Here is a 19,493-nt window from a genome sequence, read left to right on the forward strand (position 1 = left end):
AGAGGTGGAGGAAGAGCCCTTCACACACTGGCTGCATGAATGAATGAATGAATGAATGAATGAGGGAATAAACAACAGAACAAAAGAGGGAACGAATGCATGTGCTGTGTCCCCCCTATCCCAGGTCTACTTCTGGCGAGACAGCAGCCAGCTGAGGTGGCTGAGTGTGAGCAGGGCCATGAAGTCTAAAGCCTTTCCAGCCAGCGGGCCGCGTCTCTCTGGTGTCCTGCCGGGACTCATCCCTTACAGCAACTACAAGATGTACATAGTGGTGGCCAACAACCGATACGAGGGACATCCCAGTAACACCATAGAGTTCTCCACTCCAGAGGGAAGTAAGGAAGAGCACTGCGGTGCTGTATTAGATGTGGCAGGCACTTTTTCTGTCAGGGTTCTTTTCCTAATCATGTATTTCCCAGTGTTTATTCTCAGACTTGACCTCTGATCTATGTCTGTAGCACCCTCTGCTCCAAGATCCTTCAGAATCCAACAGAGACATTTGGACATGATCTGGGTGGACTGGGACACTCCTGCAGAGCCCAATGGCATCGTCACCGGATACATACTCAAATATCAGACAGGTAGGAAGACTTATTCATAAGCCAGGCGAGCAAATAAGGTACAGTATCTACAGTAAGTACAGTAGCTGCATGTCTCTTAACCATACGTTCTCATGGCTCACTACTGTGCACTCTCTCTACAGTGAACGCAACTCAGGGGGAAGAATTGCACGTTGAGGGATTTCCCCCAAACACCACCAGTTTTGCTGTTCGCAGATATGATCGCTACACCCGCTATAGATTCACCATAGCAGCACAGACTAGAATCGGGGTAGGAGAGTGGTACACAGAGGAATCACCCCATTATACAACTGAAGGTATAACACTGCAGGTCAACCACAGCACACAATTACAAGCCATTAAACATCCACACATCTGCAGATTTGATCATGACAATTAATCATGTGTATGTGTGTTTACATACAGCTTATGCTCGGGAGCAGGTGGACCTCTCCACTCAGGGCTGGGTAATTGGTGTGATGTGTGCTGTGGCTCTCTTCGTGCTCATCCTGCTGGTCGTCTGCTTTATCAAAAGGAGCCGAGGGGGCAAATACCCAGGTACTGTAGCAATACTGTAGTCCACAAGTCTTCTCCATTAAAGGACTAACATTCTTAGATGGAGAGACAGACCTAATACTCAGTGGCATGTCCAGGGGGTGCCCTGAAATCTAATTGGCCACCCCAGTGCCCCCCTCAGAAATTCAGATCTGATAGGTTGTCTCAGAATATATCTATAATTTTTACCTAGAAAAATAACCAAACAACAAGATTCATCGGTCTCACCGGAGAAAGCATTCGAGCAAAACAGTGCCCTTTTTTCTTAGTATGTGTAACCCATATATCTGATGCTGTCTGGATAAAAAAGAGTTCAACTGAATGCTTTCAACCAAAATGTGTATTCCGCATTGAATCCAACCCCTCTGAATCAGAGAGGTGCAGGGGGTTGCTTTAACTGACATCATCAGCGCCCGGGGAGCAACTGCCTTGCTCAAGGACAGAACAGCAGATTTTTTCCACCTTGCCGGCTCAGGGATTCAAACCCTCAAACTTTCAGTTACCGGCCCAACAATCTTAACCACTAGGCTGGGCTACAGATACTACAACAGAGGGGTGCTGTTTGCCTCACTCAGATGCTTTCTCTAGTGAAATAGATTCAACCTCTTGCGAATTGACTGGAAAAGTATGAAACACGGATCGTCATGAATAAGAAATCATTATACGTTTCGTTTCTTTTTTATTGTACATTTTTTGAGGGAGGCTGGCCTAGTTTTTTAAGTGATTTGTTTTGACAATCAGATGACAACATCATAACTAGTTGTGTTCATGACTGATTAAAAGGTAATACATTGTTACAGTTCAATTACATGTCTTTACTCTAAAGAAGGGGTCCCCAATTACATTAAGCCGTGGGTAAATTTTTCTCCTTGAGCGCATGGTTGTGGGGCCGGAACATACGGTGGATTTGTAGGGTATTCAGACCCGTTTTTTCCACATTTTGTTAGGTTACAGCCTTATTCTAAAATGTATTAAAAAGTTGTTTTCTTCTCATCAATCTACACACAATACCCCATAATGACAAAGCAAAAACTGTTTTTTAAATACATTTTTGCAAATTTACAATAAAAAAAAATCTACTTTAATATCACATTTACACAAGTATTCAGACCCTTTACTCAGTATTTTGTTGAAGCACCTCTGGCAGCAATTGCAGCCTTGAGTCTTCTTGGGTATGACGCTATAAGTTTGGCACACCTGTATTTGGGGAGTTTCTCCCATTGTTCTCTGCAGATTCTCTCAAGCTCTGTCAGGTTGGATGGGGTGCTTCACTGCACAGCTATTTTCAGGTCTCTCCAGAGATGTTTGATCGGGTTCAAGTCGGGGCTCTGGCTGGGCCATTCAAGGACATTAAGAAACTTGTCCCGAAGCCCTTCCTGCGTTGTCTTGGCTGTGTGCTTAGGGTTGTTGTTCTGTTGGAAGGTGAACCTTCGCCACAGTCTGAGGTCCTGAGCACTCTGGAGCAAGTTTTCATCAAGGATCTCTCTGTACTTTGCTCCGTTCATCTTTCCCTCGATCCTGACTGGTCACTCTAACAGAGCTCCAGAGTCTCCTAGTCTCTGCCGCTTGAAAAACATCCCCACAACATGATGCTGCCACCACCATAATTCACCATAGGGATGGTGCCAGGTTGCCTCCATGACGCTTGGCATTCAAATCAAAGTTTATTTGTCACGTGCGCCGAATACAACAGGTGTAGGACTTACAGTGAAATGCTTACGTACAGGCTCTATCCAATAGTGCAAAAAAGGTGTTAGGTGAACAATAGGTAAGTAATGAAATAAAACAACAGTAAAAAGACAGGCTATATACAGTAGCAAGGCTATAAAAGCAGCGAGGCTACATACAGACACCAGTCAGGCTGATTGAGGTAGTATGTACATGTAGATATGGTGACTATGCATATATGATGAACAGAGAGTAGCAGTAGCGTAAAAGAGGGGTTGACGGGTGGTGGGTGGCAGGACACATTGCAGATTGCCTGGTTAGCCAATGTGCGGGAGCACTCGTTGGTCGGCCCAATTGAGGTAGTATGTACATGAATGGTTTGTCGCAGCGGGTTAGAGTCCCGCACCTTGAAAGTGGCAGCTCTACCCTTTAGCTCAGTGCGAATTTTGCCTGTAATCCATGACTTCTGGTTGGGGTATGTAAGTACAGTCACTGTGGGGACGACGCCCTCAATGCACTTATTGATAAAGCCAGTGACGGATGTGGGGTACTCCTCAAGGCCATCGGAAGAATCCCGGAACATGTTCCAGTCTGTGATAGCAAAACAGTCCTGTAGTTTAGCATCTGCTTCATCTGACCACTTTTTTAAATACCGAGTCACTGGTGCTTCGTGCTTTAATTTTTGCTTGTAAGCAGGAATCAGGATAGAGTTGTGGTCGGATTTACCAAATGGAGGGCGAGGGAGAGCTTTGTACGGGTTTCTGTGTGTGGAGTACAGGTGATCTAGAATTTTTTTCCCTCTGGTTGCACATTTAACAGGTTGATAGAAATTTGGTAGAACTGATTTAAGTTTCCCTGCATTAAAAAGTTTCCCTGCATCTCCGGCCACTAGAAGCGCCGCCTCTGGGTGAGTGGTTTCCTGTTTGCTTATTTCCTTATACAGCTGACTGAGTACGGTCTTAGTGCCAGCATCTGTCTGTGGTGGTAAATAAACAGCCACGAAAAGTGTAGCTGAAAACTCTCTCGGCAAGTAGTGTGGCCTGCAATTTATCACAATAAACTCTACTTCAGGTGAGCAAATTCTAGAGACTTCCTTAGATTTCGTGCACCAGCTGTTGTTTACAAACATGCACAGACCTCCCCCTCATGTGCTGTTCTATCTTGCCGGTGCAGCGTATATCCCGCTATCTGAATATCCATGTCGTCATTCAGCCACGATTCCATGAAACATAGAATATTACAGTTTTTGATGTCCAGTTGGTAGGATATTCGTGATCGTACCTCGTCTAATTTATTGTCCAATGATTGCACGTTGGCAAGTAGTATTGACGGTAACGGCAGCTTTCCCAGTCGCCTTCTCTGGGTTCTGACCAGGCATACGGCTCTTTGTCCTCTGTACCTGCGTCGCTTCTTCTTGCAAATAACGGGGATGTCGGCACTGTGAGGTGTTTGGAGAATGTCTTGTGTGTCGTCCTTGTCGTAGAAAAAATCTTCATCTAATCCGAGGTGAGTGAACGCTGTCCTGATATCCAGAAGCTCTTTTAAAATATGGTTGCAGAAACATTATGTACAAAATAAGTTACAAATAACGCTGAGAAAAACACTTAATAGCACAATTGGTTGGGTGTCCGTAAAACTGCTGCCATTTCTTCCAGCACCATTTAAAGCCAAAGGCCAAAGAGTTCAATCTTGGTTTCATCAGAATAAATAATCTTGTTTATCATGGTCTGAAAGTCCTTTAGGTGCATTTTGGCAAACTCCAAGCGGGCTGTCATGTGCCTTTTACTGAGGAGTGGCTTCCGTCTGGCCAGTCTACCATAAAGGCCTGATTGGTGGAATGCTGCAGAGATGGTTGTCCTTCTGGAAGTTTCTCCCATCTCCACAGAGAAACTCTGGAGCTCTGTCAGAGTGACCATCGGGTTCTTGGTCACCTCCCTGATCAAGGCTCTTCTCCCTGATCAAGGGAAATGCGCCAAACCTAAGCTGAAGCATTCACCCATCACAATTGCTTATATTATATTTGGTCATGGTAACAAGACAGAGAATTTTATTTTCAGTACGGGACAAGAAAGAAGTGACATTGGAGCCAGTGGATGACAAAGATCAGGAGGGATCATTTGACTATCGGTAAGCAATATAACAGAACTGTCTGAAAATCAACTGAGAAAACCTTGACTTGAGATAGGTATCAGTGGTACCAATGCAAGATTTGTGTAGGTCAAAGTAAACCACATATACCATGTATAATAATTTTGTGAAGTATTCCTCATCATGTCAGTTTCCCTTTAAGACAGATATGGTATCTAAATAATTCCACATGAACAGTGATCTAGTCATATAAACATGTATTCATACTGTAATATGTCATGGTAATAATATTCAACATTGGGGGAAAAAATCATTTAATTCCCTAACAATATTGTACCATTTGGTGTTATCATTATTTCAGAATAATGTATTTTTCCTGGTAACTCCTCAATACTCCCCAATTGATCTCTCTATTCTGACTACTAATGTTTTCAAATTTTCATCCTTGTTCTTTTCGCCTTTGGACTACTGAAGGTCTCTGGAAAGGTATGATAAGACTAACACTGACAAGTTTACACCATTTTTACTCTATTATTTTATATTATTTTACTTATATATTGAATTTATTTCATATTTATAACCAATAATCAGAAATCTGAACAACAACAAAAACCAACATAAAAAAGGTCTGTGTCTACAATTCAACATGTTGTCATTGTTGAAACAAATGAATGGTTTAAGTGATTTGATTGAATGATCAACCATTTTAGGACATTTTATAGCAAAGTTCTTCAACACTCTCTCTCAACACAATTCCTTAACAATCTATTTTAATGTTTCAGGATAAGTCGTGTCACCACCATTCCCTACTCTGCCCGACGGTAAATATTATAACCAGTTAGTCTAGAACTGTATGCAGAAAGCTGTGAGGCCATAACCACAGCTGCTGAAGCATATCCTCTGATATTGTCCTTTTTCTTCCAGGGAGGAAGAGACTAAAGTTGGCAGGGGCCAGACGACAGTAGACACCATGATGAAACGGACAGATAGTGACGACAGTCTGGTGGACTATGGTGATGGACAGGAGATTGAGTTCAACGAGGACGGCTCCTTCATTGGCCAGTACACTGGACACAAGGAGAGGGATGACAGAGACACAGAGTTCAGTGAGAGCAGGAGCCAGGAAGCCCACTCCCCGATGGCCAACTCCCCCATGAGCCCCATCTATTCATTTGCATAAGGAAACAAGATGTACAATGGGTGTTACACTCAGACTGGGTCCGGAATGAACATTGCCCACTAGCGCCTCTATAAACAGTTGTATATGCGAATCGGACTGGGTCTGGAATGCCCACTGCCCACTAACTGGGGGACACAGGTGCTCCCAAACAAATCCACCATCTTCTTCAATCCAGGCACACAAGATGATGTGGTTGGAGCCTGGTAGTGTTCCTCTATTCTCATGCTCTGCATTGACACTGGGTTGGTGCTGTAAATGCAATACAGCAGCAATTTAACAAAAATATGAAGGTTACAGTTACAGTCTGGTTACAGTTACAGTCTGGTTATAGTTACAGTCTGGTTATAGTTACAGTCTGGTTACAGTTACAGTCTGGTTACAGTTACAGTCTGGTTATAGTTACAGTCTGGTTACAGTTACAGTCTGGTTATAGTTACAGTCTGGTTACAGTTACAGTCTGGTTACAGTTACAGTCTGGTTATAGTTACAGTCTGGTTATAGTTACAGTCTGGTTACAGTTACAGTCTGGTTACAGTTACAGTCTGGTTATAGTTACAGTCTGGTTACAGTTACAGTCTGGTTATAGTTACAGTCTGGTTATAGTTACAGTCTGGTTACAGTTACAGTCTGGTTATAGTTACAGTCTGGTTACAGTTACAGTCTGGTTACAGTTACAGTCTGGTTATAGTTACAGTCTGGTTACAGTTACAGTCTGGTTATAGTTACAGTCTGGTTACAGTTACAGTCTGGTTACAGTTACAGTCTGGTTATAGTTACAGTCTGGTTACAGTTACAGTCTGGTTACAGTTACAGTCTGGTTACAGTTACAGTCTGGTTATAATTACAGTCTGGTTACAGTTACAGTCTGGTTACAGTTACAGTCTGGTTACAGTTACAGTTATGAAGTTGTAAAAAGTACATGCTTTTCAGGTGTATTTTGTGGGTGTGGAAGTGCATGCGTACATGTTGATGTGCGTGTGTAATATTCCTACTAATGGAGAGATATTGACTGAACATTAGGCAGAGGGATACATTGATAAGTTTATCATGTTGATAAAAGCAGTGACACCTGGTAAAGAAACTATTTATATGATAAATATCATTTCTATGATGATTTATATGACAGTGGGAGAAAAATATTAATTAACGATTCACTGCTAAGTCACTGGTTTAGGCCTGGCAGGATTGCTAAGGATCCTTTTAATTTTATCTCCACCTGATGGCAGTAAATATAGTACCACCTTTAGGGCTCTGTGCCCTTGACTTGTTTGTCTGTTGCTTTGTCTAAACATTGTTCTGTGAATCTTGGCTGACGTTGTTATTGGTATGATGACACATTGTCATTGTGTACACACATTTCAGGACTGTGGGCTGTTTCAACATCTTTCAAAGCTAGACAGATGTCATCTGTAGCCTTGAAAATGTCTGGACAGCAAATTGTCTACTTTTGGGTGTGAGCGTCAACACAGACATATCCGTAATATCCCTAAACAATGTCTCTAGGACCATACTGTACCTTTTTTTCCCCTGTGCACTTATTTTTACGAGGAATTTGTGTAATTGTAATGTGGTGAGCTACAATATTTAGAAGTTGTAAATGCTATGATATTATTTAATAATTTATTTACTTTCTGCTTATTATTAATGTTCCTTGTAATTTTGGCAATATTAACTGATAGAGATTTACCTTGTACTAATGGTACTCAAATTAATACACAAATAGATTAAAACACTGTTCTAATGACATGAAATGCTCAAGGCCAGCTGCATTTTTCCATCATGAGTAATAGTGTTGAAAGTACAATATGGAGGAGCAGCAGTACAGTATCATCATGTTCTCAAATGATATGATGCACACGGCATACTGTATATTAACCTTCCAGTCAGGGACTATGAATCTGCAACATCGTCAGTAACATTAGTGGGGGATAGCTGACAGGTGATTCAGAGCTGTATTTCAGACATAGTTTAGTTTTTTTAACTGTAAATTGTCTCTCCCCTTAATAACCCAGCACTTGTGCAGTGCCTTCAGAAAGTATTCACACCCCTTGACTTTTCCACATTTTGTTGTTACAGCCTGAATGTTAAATGGATTAAACTGAGATGTTGTGTCACTAGGCTACACACAACACCCCATAATGTCAGTGGAAATATTTCTTCAACAAATTAATTAAAAATTAAAATGTTGAAATGTCTTGAGTCAATAAGTGTTCAACCTCAATGCTGTGGTAAGCCTAAATAAGTTCAGGAGTACAATGTTGCTTAACAAGTCACAATGAGTTGCATGGACTAGTGTTTAACAGGATTTTTTAATGACTACTAAATCTCTGTACGCCACACACACAATTGCCTGTAACGTCCCTCAGTCGAGCGTTTCAGTGAATTTCAAACACAGATTCAACCACAAAGACCAGGGAGGTTTTCCAATGCCTTGCAAAGGGCAACTATTGGTAGATGGGTAAAACATGTAAAAGCAGACATTGCATATCTGTTTGAGCATGTGAAGTTATTCATTACACTTCAGATGGTGTATCAATACACCCAGTCACTACAAAGATACAGGCGTCCTTCCTAACTCAGTTGCTGGAGAGGAAGGAAACCACTCAGGGATTCCACCATGAGGTCAATTGTGACTTTAAAACAGTTAGAGTTCAATGGCCGTGATAGGAAAAAACTGAGGATGGATCAACATTGTCATTTCTACACAATACTAACCTAAATGACAGAGTGAAAAGAAGGAATTATATTCCAAAACATACATCCTGTTTGCAATAATGCACTAAAGTAAAACTGGAAAAAATGAGGCAAAGAAATCAACTTTATGTCTTGAATACAAAGTGTTATGTTTAGGGAAAATACAACACAACACATCACTAAGTACCACTATTCATATTTTCAAGCATAGTGGTGGCTGCATCATGTTATGGGTATGCTTGTCATCGGCAAGGAGTGGGAAGGTTTTTAGGATAAAAAATAATTAGAATAGACCTAAGCACAGACACAATCCTAGAGAAAAACCTGGTTCAGTCTGCTTTCCAACAGACACTGGGAGACAAATTCAATTTTTCTGCAGGATAATAATCTAAAACACAAGGCCAAATATACACTGGAGTTGCTTACAAAGACGACATTGAATGTTAGGCCTAGTTACAGTTTTGACTTAAATCGGCTTAAATCTATTGCAAAACTTGAAAATGGCTGTCTAGCAATGATAAACAACCAACTGGACAGAGCTTGAAGAATTTGTCAAGAATAATGTGCAAATATTGTACAATCCAGCTATGCAAAGCTCTTAGAGACTTACCCAAAAAGGCATACAGCTGTAATCGCTCCCAAAGGTGATTCTAACATGTATTGACTAAGGGGTTTGAATACTTTCTAATCAAGAGATATTAGTATTTTATTTAATTGTTTTACAAATGTTACAATTTTTCTTACACTTTGACATTACAGTTTTTTGTGATGATAATATAAAAGACAAATATATTTGAATTCCCCCTTGTAACACAACAAAATGTGGGAAATGTCAAGGGGTGTGAATAGTTTCTGAAGGCACTGTAAATATCTAATTGATTGTCTATTTAGTTCATAGAGCTCTTATTATGTTGTGTCATGCTATCACAAGTGTTGCTACATGAATAAAGTGCTTGTTTTTCAATCTCAAGTATTGTAGTACATTTAGTATACATTTAGTATACATTGTTTACATTTAATTTATTAAAATCTAGTTTCAGATTTGCATACATGTGTGGCATGATGACAACAAAATAGTTGGCTAAGGCAGAGGCAGACTGACATCCAGGTTGAACCAGTGTGAATGGTTGTAAGTGATTTTGAAATGTAGTCAACTCCCTGTCTTTAAAGGTCGAGCAAACAGGTCACACTCAGTAGAATCCTCACACAGTAGACACCCAACTGACAGTAGACTCTCCAGGCATTGTCATGTTTTGCATTTACAGTGTTGTTCTGTTTTCTTGACCTCAATGAATCAGTACACCCCTGTAAAAGATAACATTGAGTGTATTATCATATTGTGTTAATCGAAGGACATACTTTTACAGTTTCAACAAAAGAAGAAAATAAAATCTTAAATCCAATACTGACATTTTTATGACTAGTTTATCTTGTCATGTGTCATGACTGTCCTGTGAGGATCTGAATGGGTCAGATCAGCTTGGCAATGGATGACTGTAACCAGGCCCTCTCTCACCCATAGAGGGGGGGAGGGAGCTGCTGGGGGGGTTGACAGTTCACACCCTGTTGTAAATTACAGGAGAAGGATACTTTCTCTTCCCCTCCAGTATCTAACCTAAGGAATATTCTTTGCTTCACAGAGGTTTTCCAGCCGAAACTCGTAACACGTCAAAGTGAATACTGGAACAATAATTCTAACGTAAGAATGTGGTGAATAGTTAGTGGGGAGCTACAGGAAACTAATATCATATTGGCTTTCATTTTGTCATGTCATTATAAACTGTATGGATGAAATACTGTAACTTGGAAAGTATATCCCCTTTATATGTCAAGTTTCCATCCAATGCGTTGTGCATATGATATGAACAATTATGAAAGTATTTTTGTTAAGATAGGAATGTGGTTTTAGAAGGCATAAGAGATAACTTCCCATCATATCCTTTGCACATTAAGTAGCCACGCCAGGAGTGAGGTCAGAAGATCGTGTCAGCCTTATGGAACCGTCCTTTTTGACCAGAGTGCTTAAAAGGACTGGCTAAGAATGAACATTTCAGACCAGGAAAGATGGGCAGTTGCAGCCCACATCTAAAGTGGTTTAAACGCTGAATCTCAGAGACCAGGAAATGGGAGGCGGGAGCTACACATTTGAAATGGTTGGAACTTTGAAACTCAACACGAGGTGAAGAAATAAACTCACCATTCTTTAGACCAGAACATTGCCAGGTTGCAGCTGTGTTTGTAAAGTGGTCTGAATCCTGAACCCTGAATAATCCACATGAGGCGAGAAGCTCACCTCCCAGACAATCACTGGTATGGATGTTTAGCTGTCCTATGTCAGATATCGAGAAAAGCGAATCTAAGTGAGACTATCCTACTACGCTCATCACCAATGGCTGGCTATCTTCCAGAGTGAACACCAGTAGAAGAGACGGTGCGGACCCTTCCAGACAATCAGAGCCTTACAAGCGTGCCGCTGAAAGGCCAACCCACGTCCTTCCTAAGAAGGCCTGGTTCCAACAGAGATAAATGGTGAACAAAGGCACTCACATGTAAATACATTAATGATTTCTTATTCCAAATGGGTGGCGGTTCGTGTGCAAAGTATATGATAAATGAGAGAATAGTTTCGAAAATGTATCCAAGTGTCACGACTTCCGCCTAAGTCGGTCCCTCTCCTTGTTTGGGTGGTGTTCGGCAGTCGACGTCACTGACCTTCTAGCCATCATTGATCAATTTTTCATTTTCCATTGGTTTTGTCTTGTCTTCCTTCATACCTGGTTCCAATCTCATCAATTACATGTTGTGTATTTAACCCTCTGTTTCCCCTCATGTTTTGTCAGATATTGTTTTATTGTATGTTTGTGCAAGTCAGGTGTCGGTGTGCGACGGGTTTTGTACCCACTTATGTTATTTTTGGGTTTTTGGAGTTGTATGAGCACTTATTAAATGACTCCGTTTATACCAAGTTCGTTTTCCTGCGCCTGACTTCCCTGCCACCGACACGCACCCATTACAGAATCTCCAACCTCTACAATGGAGTCAGCAGGAGAGGGTACCCCGGCCATTGAGGTTGAGGAGCGTGTCCAGGAGCATGCAGTTTTACTTTACCATCTTGGTGCCGCCATAGATCGCGTTGTCCAGACAATGGACCGCTGGGAGAGACAGGGAGTTCTTCCAGCGCCTCCACCAGCACAACCGGGGTCTCCTCTGAGCGCCCCTTTCCCGCCTGAACCCAGTGGGATCCGTCTCTCCTTGCCACAGGAGTACGACGGGAGGGCTGCCAACTGTCAGGGGTTCCTCTTTCAATTAAACCTCTATCTGGCCACGGTCCACCCAGCTCCATCGGACTGTGAGAGGGTGTCCGCCCTCGTCTCGTGCCTCACCGGGAGAGCCCTGGAGTGGGCCAACGCCATGCGGAGAGAGGAAGATGCAGCGTTGGACCAGTTTGAGGAGTTCACCCGTTGTTTCTGGGCAGTCTTTGACCACCCGCCCAAGGATAGAGCAGCGGGTAAGCGCCTCTACCATCAGAGGCAGGAGACGAGGAGCGCCCAGGAGTTCGCCCTGGAGTTTAGGATACTGGCTGCCGGCGCGGGATGGAACAACAGGGCCCTGATCGACCATTATCGTTGCATTCTGCGCGCGGATGTCCGTCGGGAGCTTGCCTGCAGAGACACCTCCCTCACATTTGACCAGCTGGTGGACCTGTCCATCCAGCTGGACAACCTGCTGGCCACTCGCGGACATTCAGATTGGGGTCTGGTGGTTCCATCCTCCCGCACTCCCTCTCCAATACCCATTGAGCTGGGAGGGGCGGTGCACAGGGAGACCGGAGGGGGTTCCCACTCGTGCACCATTTGTGGCCGCAGAGGTCACACTGCCGGTCGGTGCCGGGTTGGTTCCTCTGGGAATCGAGGCAGCAGGCAGGGAGCTCTGGCGTCACCCCAGGTGAGCCGGCACCATTCTCACCCAGGGCCCTCTGTTGTACATATGTCTGTTACGTTCCCTGAATTTTCCCCGCATAAGGCACTCTAAAAAAAAATATTGATAGTGCTTTAGCCTATAGTTTAGGGATCCCTATTGTTCCCGTAGATGTGCCCTTCCCTGTTCACGTCTTAGATAGCCGACCATTAGGGTCAGGGTTAATTAGGGAGGTCACCGCGCCATTGGGCATGGTGATGCAGGGGGGTTATCCGGAGAGAATTCGTCTCTTCATTATTGACTAACCTGCGTTTCCCGTGGTGCTGGTTCTACCCTGGTTAGCTGTTTCTTGGCCACAGAGGGCTCTCATGGGGTGATCGTGAGAGTGCTCATGTAGGTGTTTAGGGGCTTCCGTTAGTGCTATTACGGTGGAAAGTCCAAACCAGGTCTCCACCGTGCGCATTCCCCCTGAATAGGAGTCATCATGCCAGGTAGTCCTGAGGCATGGTCCTAGGGCTCAGGTCCTCCGAGAGAGAGAAAGAAAGAGATAAAGAGAGAATTAGAGAGAGCATACTTAAATTCACACAGGACACTGGATAAGACAGGAGAAGTACTCCAGATATAACAAGCTGACCCTAGCCCCCCGACACATAAACTACTGCAGCATAAATACTGGAGGCTGAGACAGGAGGGGTCAGGAGACACTGTGGCCCCATCCGATGACACCACCGGACAGGGCCAAACAGGCAGGATATAACCCCACCCACTTTGCCAAAGCACAGCCCCCACACCACTAGAGGTATATCTTCAACCACCAACCTACCATCCTGAGACAAAGCCGAGTATAGTCCACAAAGATCTCCGCCACGGCACAACCCAAAGGGGGTCGCCAACCCAGACAGGAAGATCACGTCAGTGACTCAACCAACTCAAGTGACGCACCCTTCCTAGGACGGCATGGAAGAGCACCAGTAAGCCAGTGACTCAGCCCCTGTAATAGGGTTAGAGGCAGAGAATCCCAGTGGAGTGAGGGGAACCGGCCGAGACAGCAAGGGCGGATCGTTGCTCCAGAGCCTTTCCGTTCACCTTGACACTCCTGGGCCAGACTACACACAATCATATGACCGACTGAAGAGATGAGTCTTCAGTAAATACTTAAAGGTTGAGACCAAGTCTGCGTCTCTCACATGGGTAGGCAGACCATTCCATAAAAATGGAGCTCTATAGGAGAAAGCACCTGCCTCCAACTGTTTGCTTAGAAATTCTAGGGACAATTAGGAGGCCTGTGTCTTGTGACCGTAGCGTACGTGTAGGTATGTACGACAGGACCAAATCGGAAAGATAGGTAGGAGCAAGCCCATGTAATGCTTTGTAGGTTAGCAGTAAAACCTTGACATCAGCCCTTGCCTTAACAGGAAGCCAGTGTAGGGAGGCTAGCACTGGAGTAATATGATCAAATTTTTTGGTTCTAGTCAGGATTATAGCAGCCGTATTTAGCACTAACTGAAGTTTATTTAGTGCTTTATCTGGGTAGCCAGAAAGTAGACCATTGCAGTAGTTTAACCTAGAAGTAACAAAAGCATGGATGAATTTTTCTGCATCATTTTTGGACAGAAAGTTTCAGATTTTTGCAATGTTACGTAGATGGAAAAAAGCTGTCTTTGAAACAGTCTTGATATGTTCGTCAAAAGAGAGATCAGGGTCCAGAGTAACGTCGAGGTCCTTCACAGTTTTTTTTGAGACGACTGTACAACCATAAAGATGAATTGTCAGATTCAACAGAAGGTCTTTTTGCTTCTTGGGACCTAGAACAAGCATCTATGTTTTGTCCGAGTTTAAAAGTAGAAAGTTTGCAGCCACTTCCTTATGTCTGAAACACAGGCTTCTAGCGAGGGCAATTTTGGGGCTTCACCATGTTTCATTGAAATGTACAGCTGTGTGTCATCCGCATAGCAGTGAAAGTTAACATTATGTTTTCAAATGACATCCCCAAGAGGTAAAATATATAGTAAAAATAATAGTGGTCCTAAAACGAAACCTTGAGGAACACCAAAATGTACAGTTGATTTGTCAGCGGACAAACCATTCACAGAGACAAACGGATATCTTTCCGACAGATAAGATCTAAACCAGGCCAGAACTTGTTTGGGTTTCCAATCTCTCCAAAAGAATGTGGTGATTGATGGTATCAAAAGCAGTACTAAGGTCTAGGAGCACGAGGACAGATGCAGAGCCTCGGTCTGACGCCATTTAAAGGTCATTTTCCACCTTCACAAGTGCAGTCTCAGTGCTATGATGGGCTCTAAAACCAGACTGAAGCATTTCGTATACATTGTTTGTCTTCAGGAAGGCAGTGAGTTGCTGCGCAACAGCTTTTTCTAAAATTGTTGAGAGGAATGGAAGATTCGATATAAGCCGATAGTTTTTTATATTTTCTGGGTCAAGGTTTGGCTTTTTCAAGAGAGGCTTTATTACTGCCACTTTTAGTGAGTTTGGTACACATCCGGTGGATAGAGAGACGTTTATTATGTTCATCATAGGAGGGCCAAGCACAGGAAGCAGCTCTTTCAGTAGTTTAGTTGGAATAGGGTCCAGTATGCAGCTTGAAGGTTTAGAGGCCATGATTATTTTCATCATTGTGTCAAGAGATATAGTACTAAACCACTTGAGTGTCTCTCTTGATCCTAGGTCCTGGCAGAGTTGTGCTTACTCAGGACAACTGAGCTTTGGAGGAATATGCAGATTTAAAGAGGGGTCCGTAATTTGCTTTCTAATGATCATGATCTTTTCCTCAAATAAGTTCATGAATTTATTACTTCTGAAGTGAAAGCCATCCTCTCTTGGGGAATGCTGCTTTTTAGTTAGCTTTGCGACAGTATCAAAAATTAATTTCAGATTGTTCTTATTTTACTCAATTAAGTTAGAAAAATAGGATGATCGAGCAGCAGTAAGGGCTCTTCGATACTGCACGGTACTGTCTTTCCAAGCTAGTCGGAAGACTTCCAGTTTGGTGTGGCGCCATTTCCGTTACAATTTTCTGGAAGCTTGCTTCACAGCTTGGGTATTTTCTGTATACCAGGGAGCTAGTTTCTTATGACAAATGTTTTAAATTTTTAGGGGTGCAACTGCATCTAGGGTAATGAGCTAGGTTAAATTGAGTTCCTCAGTTAGGTGGTTAACTGATTTTTGTCCTCAGACATCCTTGGGTAGGCAGAGGGAGTCTGGAAGGGCATCAAGGAATCTTTGGGTTGTCTGAGAATTTATAGCACAACTTTGGTTGGGGTCCTTGGTTGGGGTTGGGGTCTGAGCAGATTATTTGGTTGGGGTCTGAGCAGATTATTTGTTGCGATTGCAAACGTAATAAAATGGTGGTCCGATAGTCCAGGATTATGAGGAAAAACATTAAGATCCACAACATTTATTCCACGGGACAAAACTAGGTCCAGCGTATGACTGTGACAGTGAGTAGGTCCAGAGACATGTTGGACAAAACCCAGAGTCGATGATGGCTCCGAAAGCCTTTTGGAGTGGGTCTGTGGACTTTTCCATGTGAAATATTAAAATCACCATAAATTAGAATATTATCTGCTATGACTACAAGGTCCGATAGGAATTCAGGGAACTCAGTGAGGAACGCTGTATATGGCCCAGGAGGCCTGTAAACAGTAGCTATAAAAAGTGATTGAGTAGGCTGCATAGATTTTGCGGGATGCATGGGGGATATGGTCACTAGTGTAACCAGGAGGCGAGGCCTCATTTAACACAGTACATTCATCAGGCTTAAGCCATGTTTCAGTCAGGCCAATCACATCAAGATTATGAGTGATTAATTAATTGACTATAACTGCCTTTGAAGTGAGGGATCGAACATTAAGTAGTCCTATTTTGAGATGTTAGGTATCACGATCTCTTTCAATAATGGCAGGAATGGAGGAGGTCTTTATCCTAGTGAGATTGCTAAGGCGAACAACGCTATGTTTAGTTTTGCCCAACCTAGGTCGAGGCACAGTCACGGTCTCAATGGGGATAGCTGAGCTGACTACACTGACTGTGCTATTGGCAGACTCCAATAAGCTGGCAGGCTGGCTAACAGCCTGCTGCCTGGCCTGCACCCTATTTCATTGTGGAGCTAGAGAAGTTAGAGCCCTGTCTATGTTGGTAGATAAGATGAGAGCACTCCTCCAGCTAGGATGGAGTCCGTCACTCCTCAGCAGGCCAGGCTTGGTCCTGTTTGTGGGTGAGTCCCAGAAAGAGGGCCAATTATCTACAAATCTATCTTTTGGGAGGGGCAGAAAACAGCGATTGAGTTGAGTTGTGGCCCCCTCCCTAACTGGGATGGGGCCAGAGACAATTACTCGATGCCGACACATCGTTCTAGCTTATTTACACGCTGAAGCTATGTTGCGCTTGGTGAACTCTGACTGTTTCATCCTAACATTGTTGGTGCCGACGTGGATAACAATATCTCTATACTCTCTACACTCGCCAGTTTTAGCTTTAGCCAGCACCATCTTCAGATTAGCCTTAACGTCGGTAGCCCTGCCCCCTGGTAAACAGTGTATGATCTCTGGATGATTCGTTTAAGCCTAATACTGCGTGTAATGGAGTCGCCAATGACTAGGGTTTTCAATTTGTCAGAGCTAATGGTGGGAGCCTTCGGCGCCTCAGACCCCGTAATGGGAGGAGTAGAGACCAGAGAAGGCTCAGTCTCAGACTCTGACTCGCTGCTTAATGGGGAAAACCGGTTGTTAGTTTCTGTCGGCTGAATGAGCGACACCGGTTGAGCATTCCTACAGCATTTCCCTCCACAAGCCATGAGAAGATTGTCCCGGCTGCGGGGACCGTGGGAGGGAATTTATACTAATGTTACTATCTGTACTTACTGGTGGCACAGATGTTGTTTCATCCTTTCCTACACTGAAATTACTCTTGCCTACCATTTGCGTCTGAAGCTGGGCTTGCAGCACAGCTATCCTCGCCGTAAGGCGATAGTTCTCTGGTATATTACGAGTACAGTGACTACAATTAGAAGGCATCATGTTAATGTTACTACTTAGCTTTGGCTGTTGGAGGTCCTGACGAACCATGTCCAGATAAAGAGTCCAGAGTGAAAAAGTGGAAAAAGAGAAAAAAAAATGTGCCATCCAAGCCTTTGTAGACGAGATTTTCAGGGACCTGCACGGGCAGGGTGTAGTGGTGTATATTGATGACATTTTGATATACTCCGCTACACGCGACGAGCATGTGTCCCTGGTGCACAGAGTGCTTGGTCGCCTGTTGGAGCATGACCTGTACGTCAAGGCTGAGAAATGCCTCTTCTTCCAATAATCTGTCTCCTTCCTAGGGTATCGCATTTCCACTTCAGGGGTGGAGATGGAGAGTGACCGCATTGCAGCCGTGCGTAATTGGCCAACTCCCACCACGGTAAAGGAGGTGCAGCGGTTCTTAGGGTTTGCCAACTACTACCGCAGGTTTATCCGAGGTTTTGGTCAGGTGACGGCTCCCATTACCTCACTGCTGAAGGGAGGCCCGGTACGCTTGCAGTGGTCAGCTGAGGCGGACAGGGCTTTTAGTCACCTGAGGTTTCCGTGTTGGCCCATCCGGATCCCTCTTTGGCGTTCATAGTGGAGGTGGACACGTCCGAGTCTGGGATAGGAGCTGTGCTCTCTCAGCGCTCGGGTACTCCACCTAAGCTCCGCCCCTGTGCCTTCTTCTCGAAGAAGCTCAACCCGACGGAGCGAAAATATGACATGGGGGACAGGGAGCCGTTGGCTGTCGTCAAGGCCTTGAAGGCGTGGAGACATTGGCTTGAGGGGGCTAAACACCCTTTTCTCATCCGGACTGACCACTGCAATCTGGAGTCCACCTGGGTGGTGAGGAGACTGAACCCTCGCCAGGCAAGGTGGGACATGTTTTTCACCAGTTTTGTGTTTACCCTTTCCTACCGACCAGGCTCTCAGAACGTTAAGGCAGAAGCATTGTCCCGACTGTATGACACAGAGGAGCGGCCCATGGATCCCACTCCCATACTCCCGGCCTCTTGCCTGGTGGCACCGGTAGTGTGGGAGCTGGACGTGGACATTGAGCAGGCATTGCGTACAGAGCCCGCTCCCCTCCAGTGTCCGGCTGGGCATCTGTACGTTCTGTCTGATGTCCGTGACCGGCTGATCTCTTGGGCCCATACGTCACCCTCCTCTGGTCATCCTGGTATCGGTCGGACGGTGCGCTGTCTTAGTGGGAAGTACTGGTGGCCCACTTTAGGTAAGGACATGAGGGTTTATGTTTCCTCCTGCTCGGTGTGCGCCCAGTGCAAGGCTCCTAGACCCCTGCCCAGAGGTAAGTTACAACCCTTACCCGTTCCACAACGGCCATGGTCGCACCTGTCGGTGGATTTCCTGACTGATCTTCCTCCTTCACAGGGTAACACCACGATTCTGGTCGTTGTGGATCGTTTCTCTAAGTCCTGTCGTCTCCTCCCATTGCCCAGTATCCCTACGGACCTACAGACTGCGGAGGCATTATTTACACACGTCTTCCGGCACTACGGGGTGCCTGAGGATATAGTGTCTGATTGGGGTCCCCAGTTCACGTCGAGGGTCTGGAGGGCATTCATGGAACGTCTGGGGGTCTCAGTCAGCCTTACCTCAGGTTTTCACCCCGAGAGTAACGAGCAGGTGGAGAGAGTTAATCAGGATGTGTGTAGGTTTCTGAGGTCTTATTGCCAGGACCAGCCGGGGGAGTGGGCAGCGTTCGTGCCTTGAGCAGAGATGGCGCAGAACTCGCTCCGCCACCCCTCCACTAACCTTTCTCCCTTCCAGTGTGTATTGGGG

General features: G+C 44.5%; 1 protein-coding gene across 2 annotated transcripts in view; it reads left to right on the forward strand.

Moving 5' to 3' along the window:
• Positions 1–10,148, forward strand: part of nfascb (neurofascin homolog (chicken) b) — a 29,692-nt gene extending 19,544 nt beyond the window's left edge. The window contains exons 21-28 of one of the 2 annotated variants that reach the window (XM_020506635.2): positions 125–335; positions 459–581; positions 704–877; positions 987–1,118; positions 4,841–4,910; positions 5,346–5,357; positions 5,654–5,692; positions 5,796–10,148. In XM_020506635.2, coding sequence (XP_020362224.1) covers positions 125–335; positions 459–581; positions 704–877; positions 987–1,118; positions 4,841–4,910; positions 5,346–5,357; positions 5,654–5,692; positions 5,796–6,051 — 1,017 coding nt within the window. In that variant the 3' untranslated portion in view covers positions 6,052–10,148. The remainder of the gene's footprint in view (positions 1–124; positions 336–458; positions 582–703; positions 878–986; positions 1,119–4,840; positions 4,911–5,345; positions 5,358–5,653; positions 5,693–5,795) is intronic. The other variant, XM_031794397.1, reaches the window with a different exon arrangement.
• Positions 10,149–19,493: the final 9,345 nt, after the last annotated feature.

This window comes from Oncorhynchus kisutch, linkage group LG17 (assembly GCF_002021735.2).
Source record: "Oncorhynchus kisutch isolate 150728-3 linkage group LG17, Okis_V2, whole genome shotgun sequence".
Taxonomy (NCBI): Eukaryota; Metazoa; Chordata; class Actinopteri; order Salmoniformes; family Salmonidae; genus Oncorhynchus; species Oncorhynchus kisutch.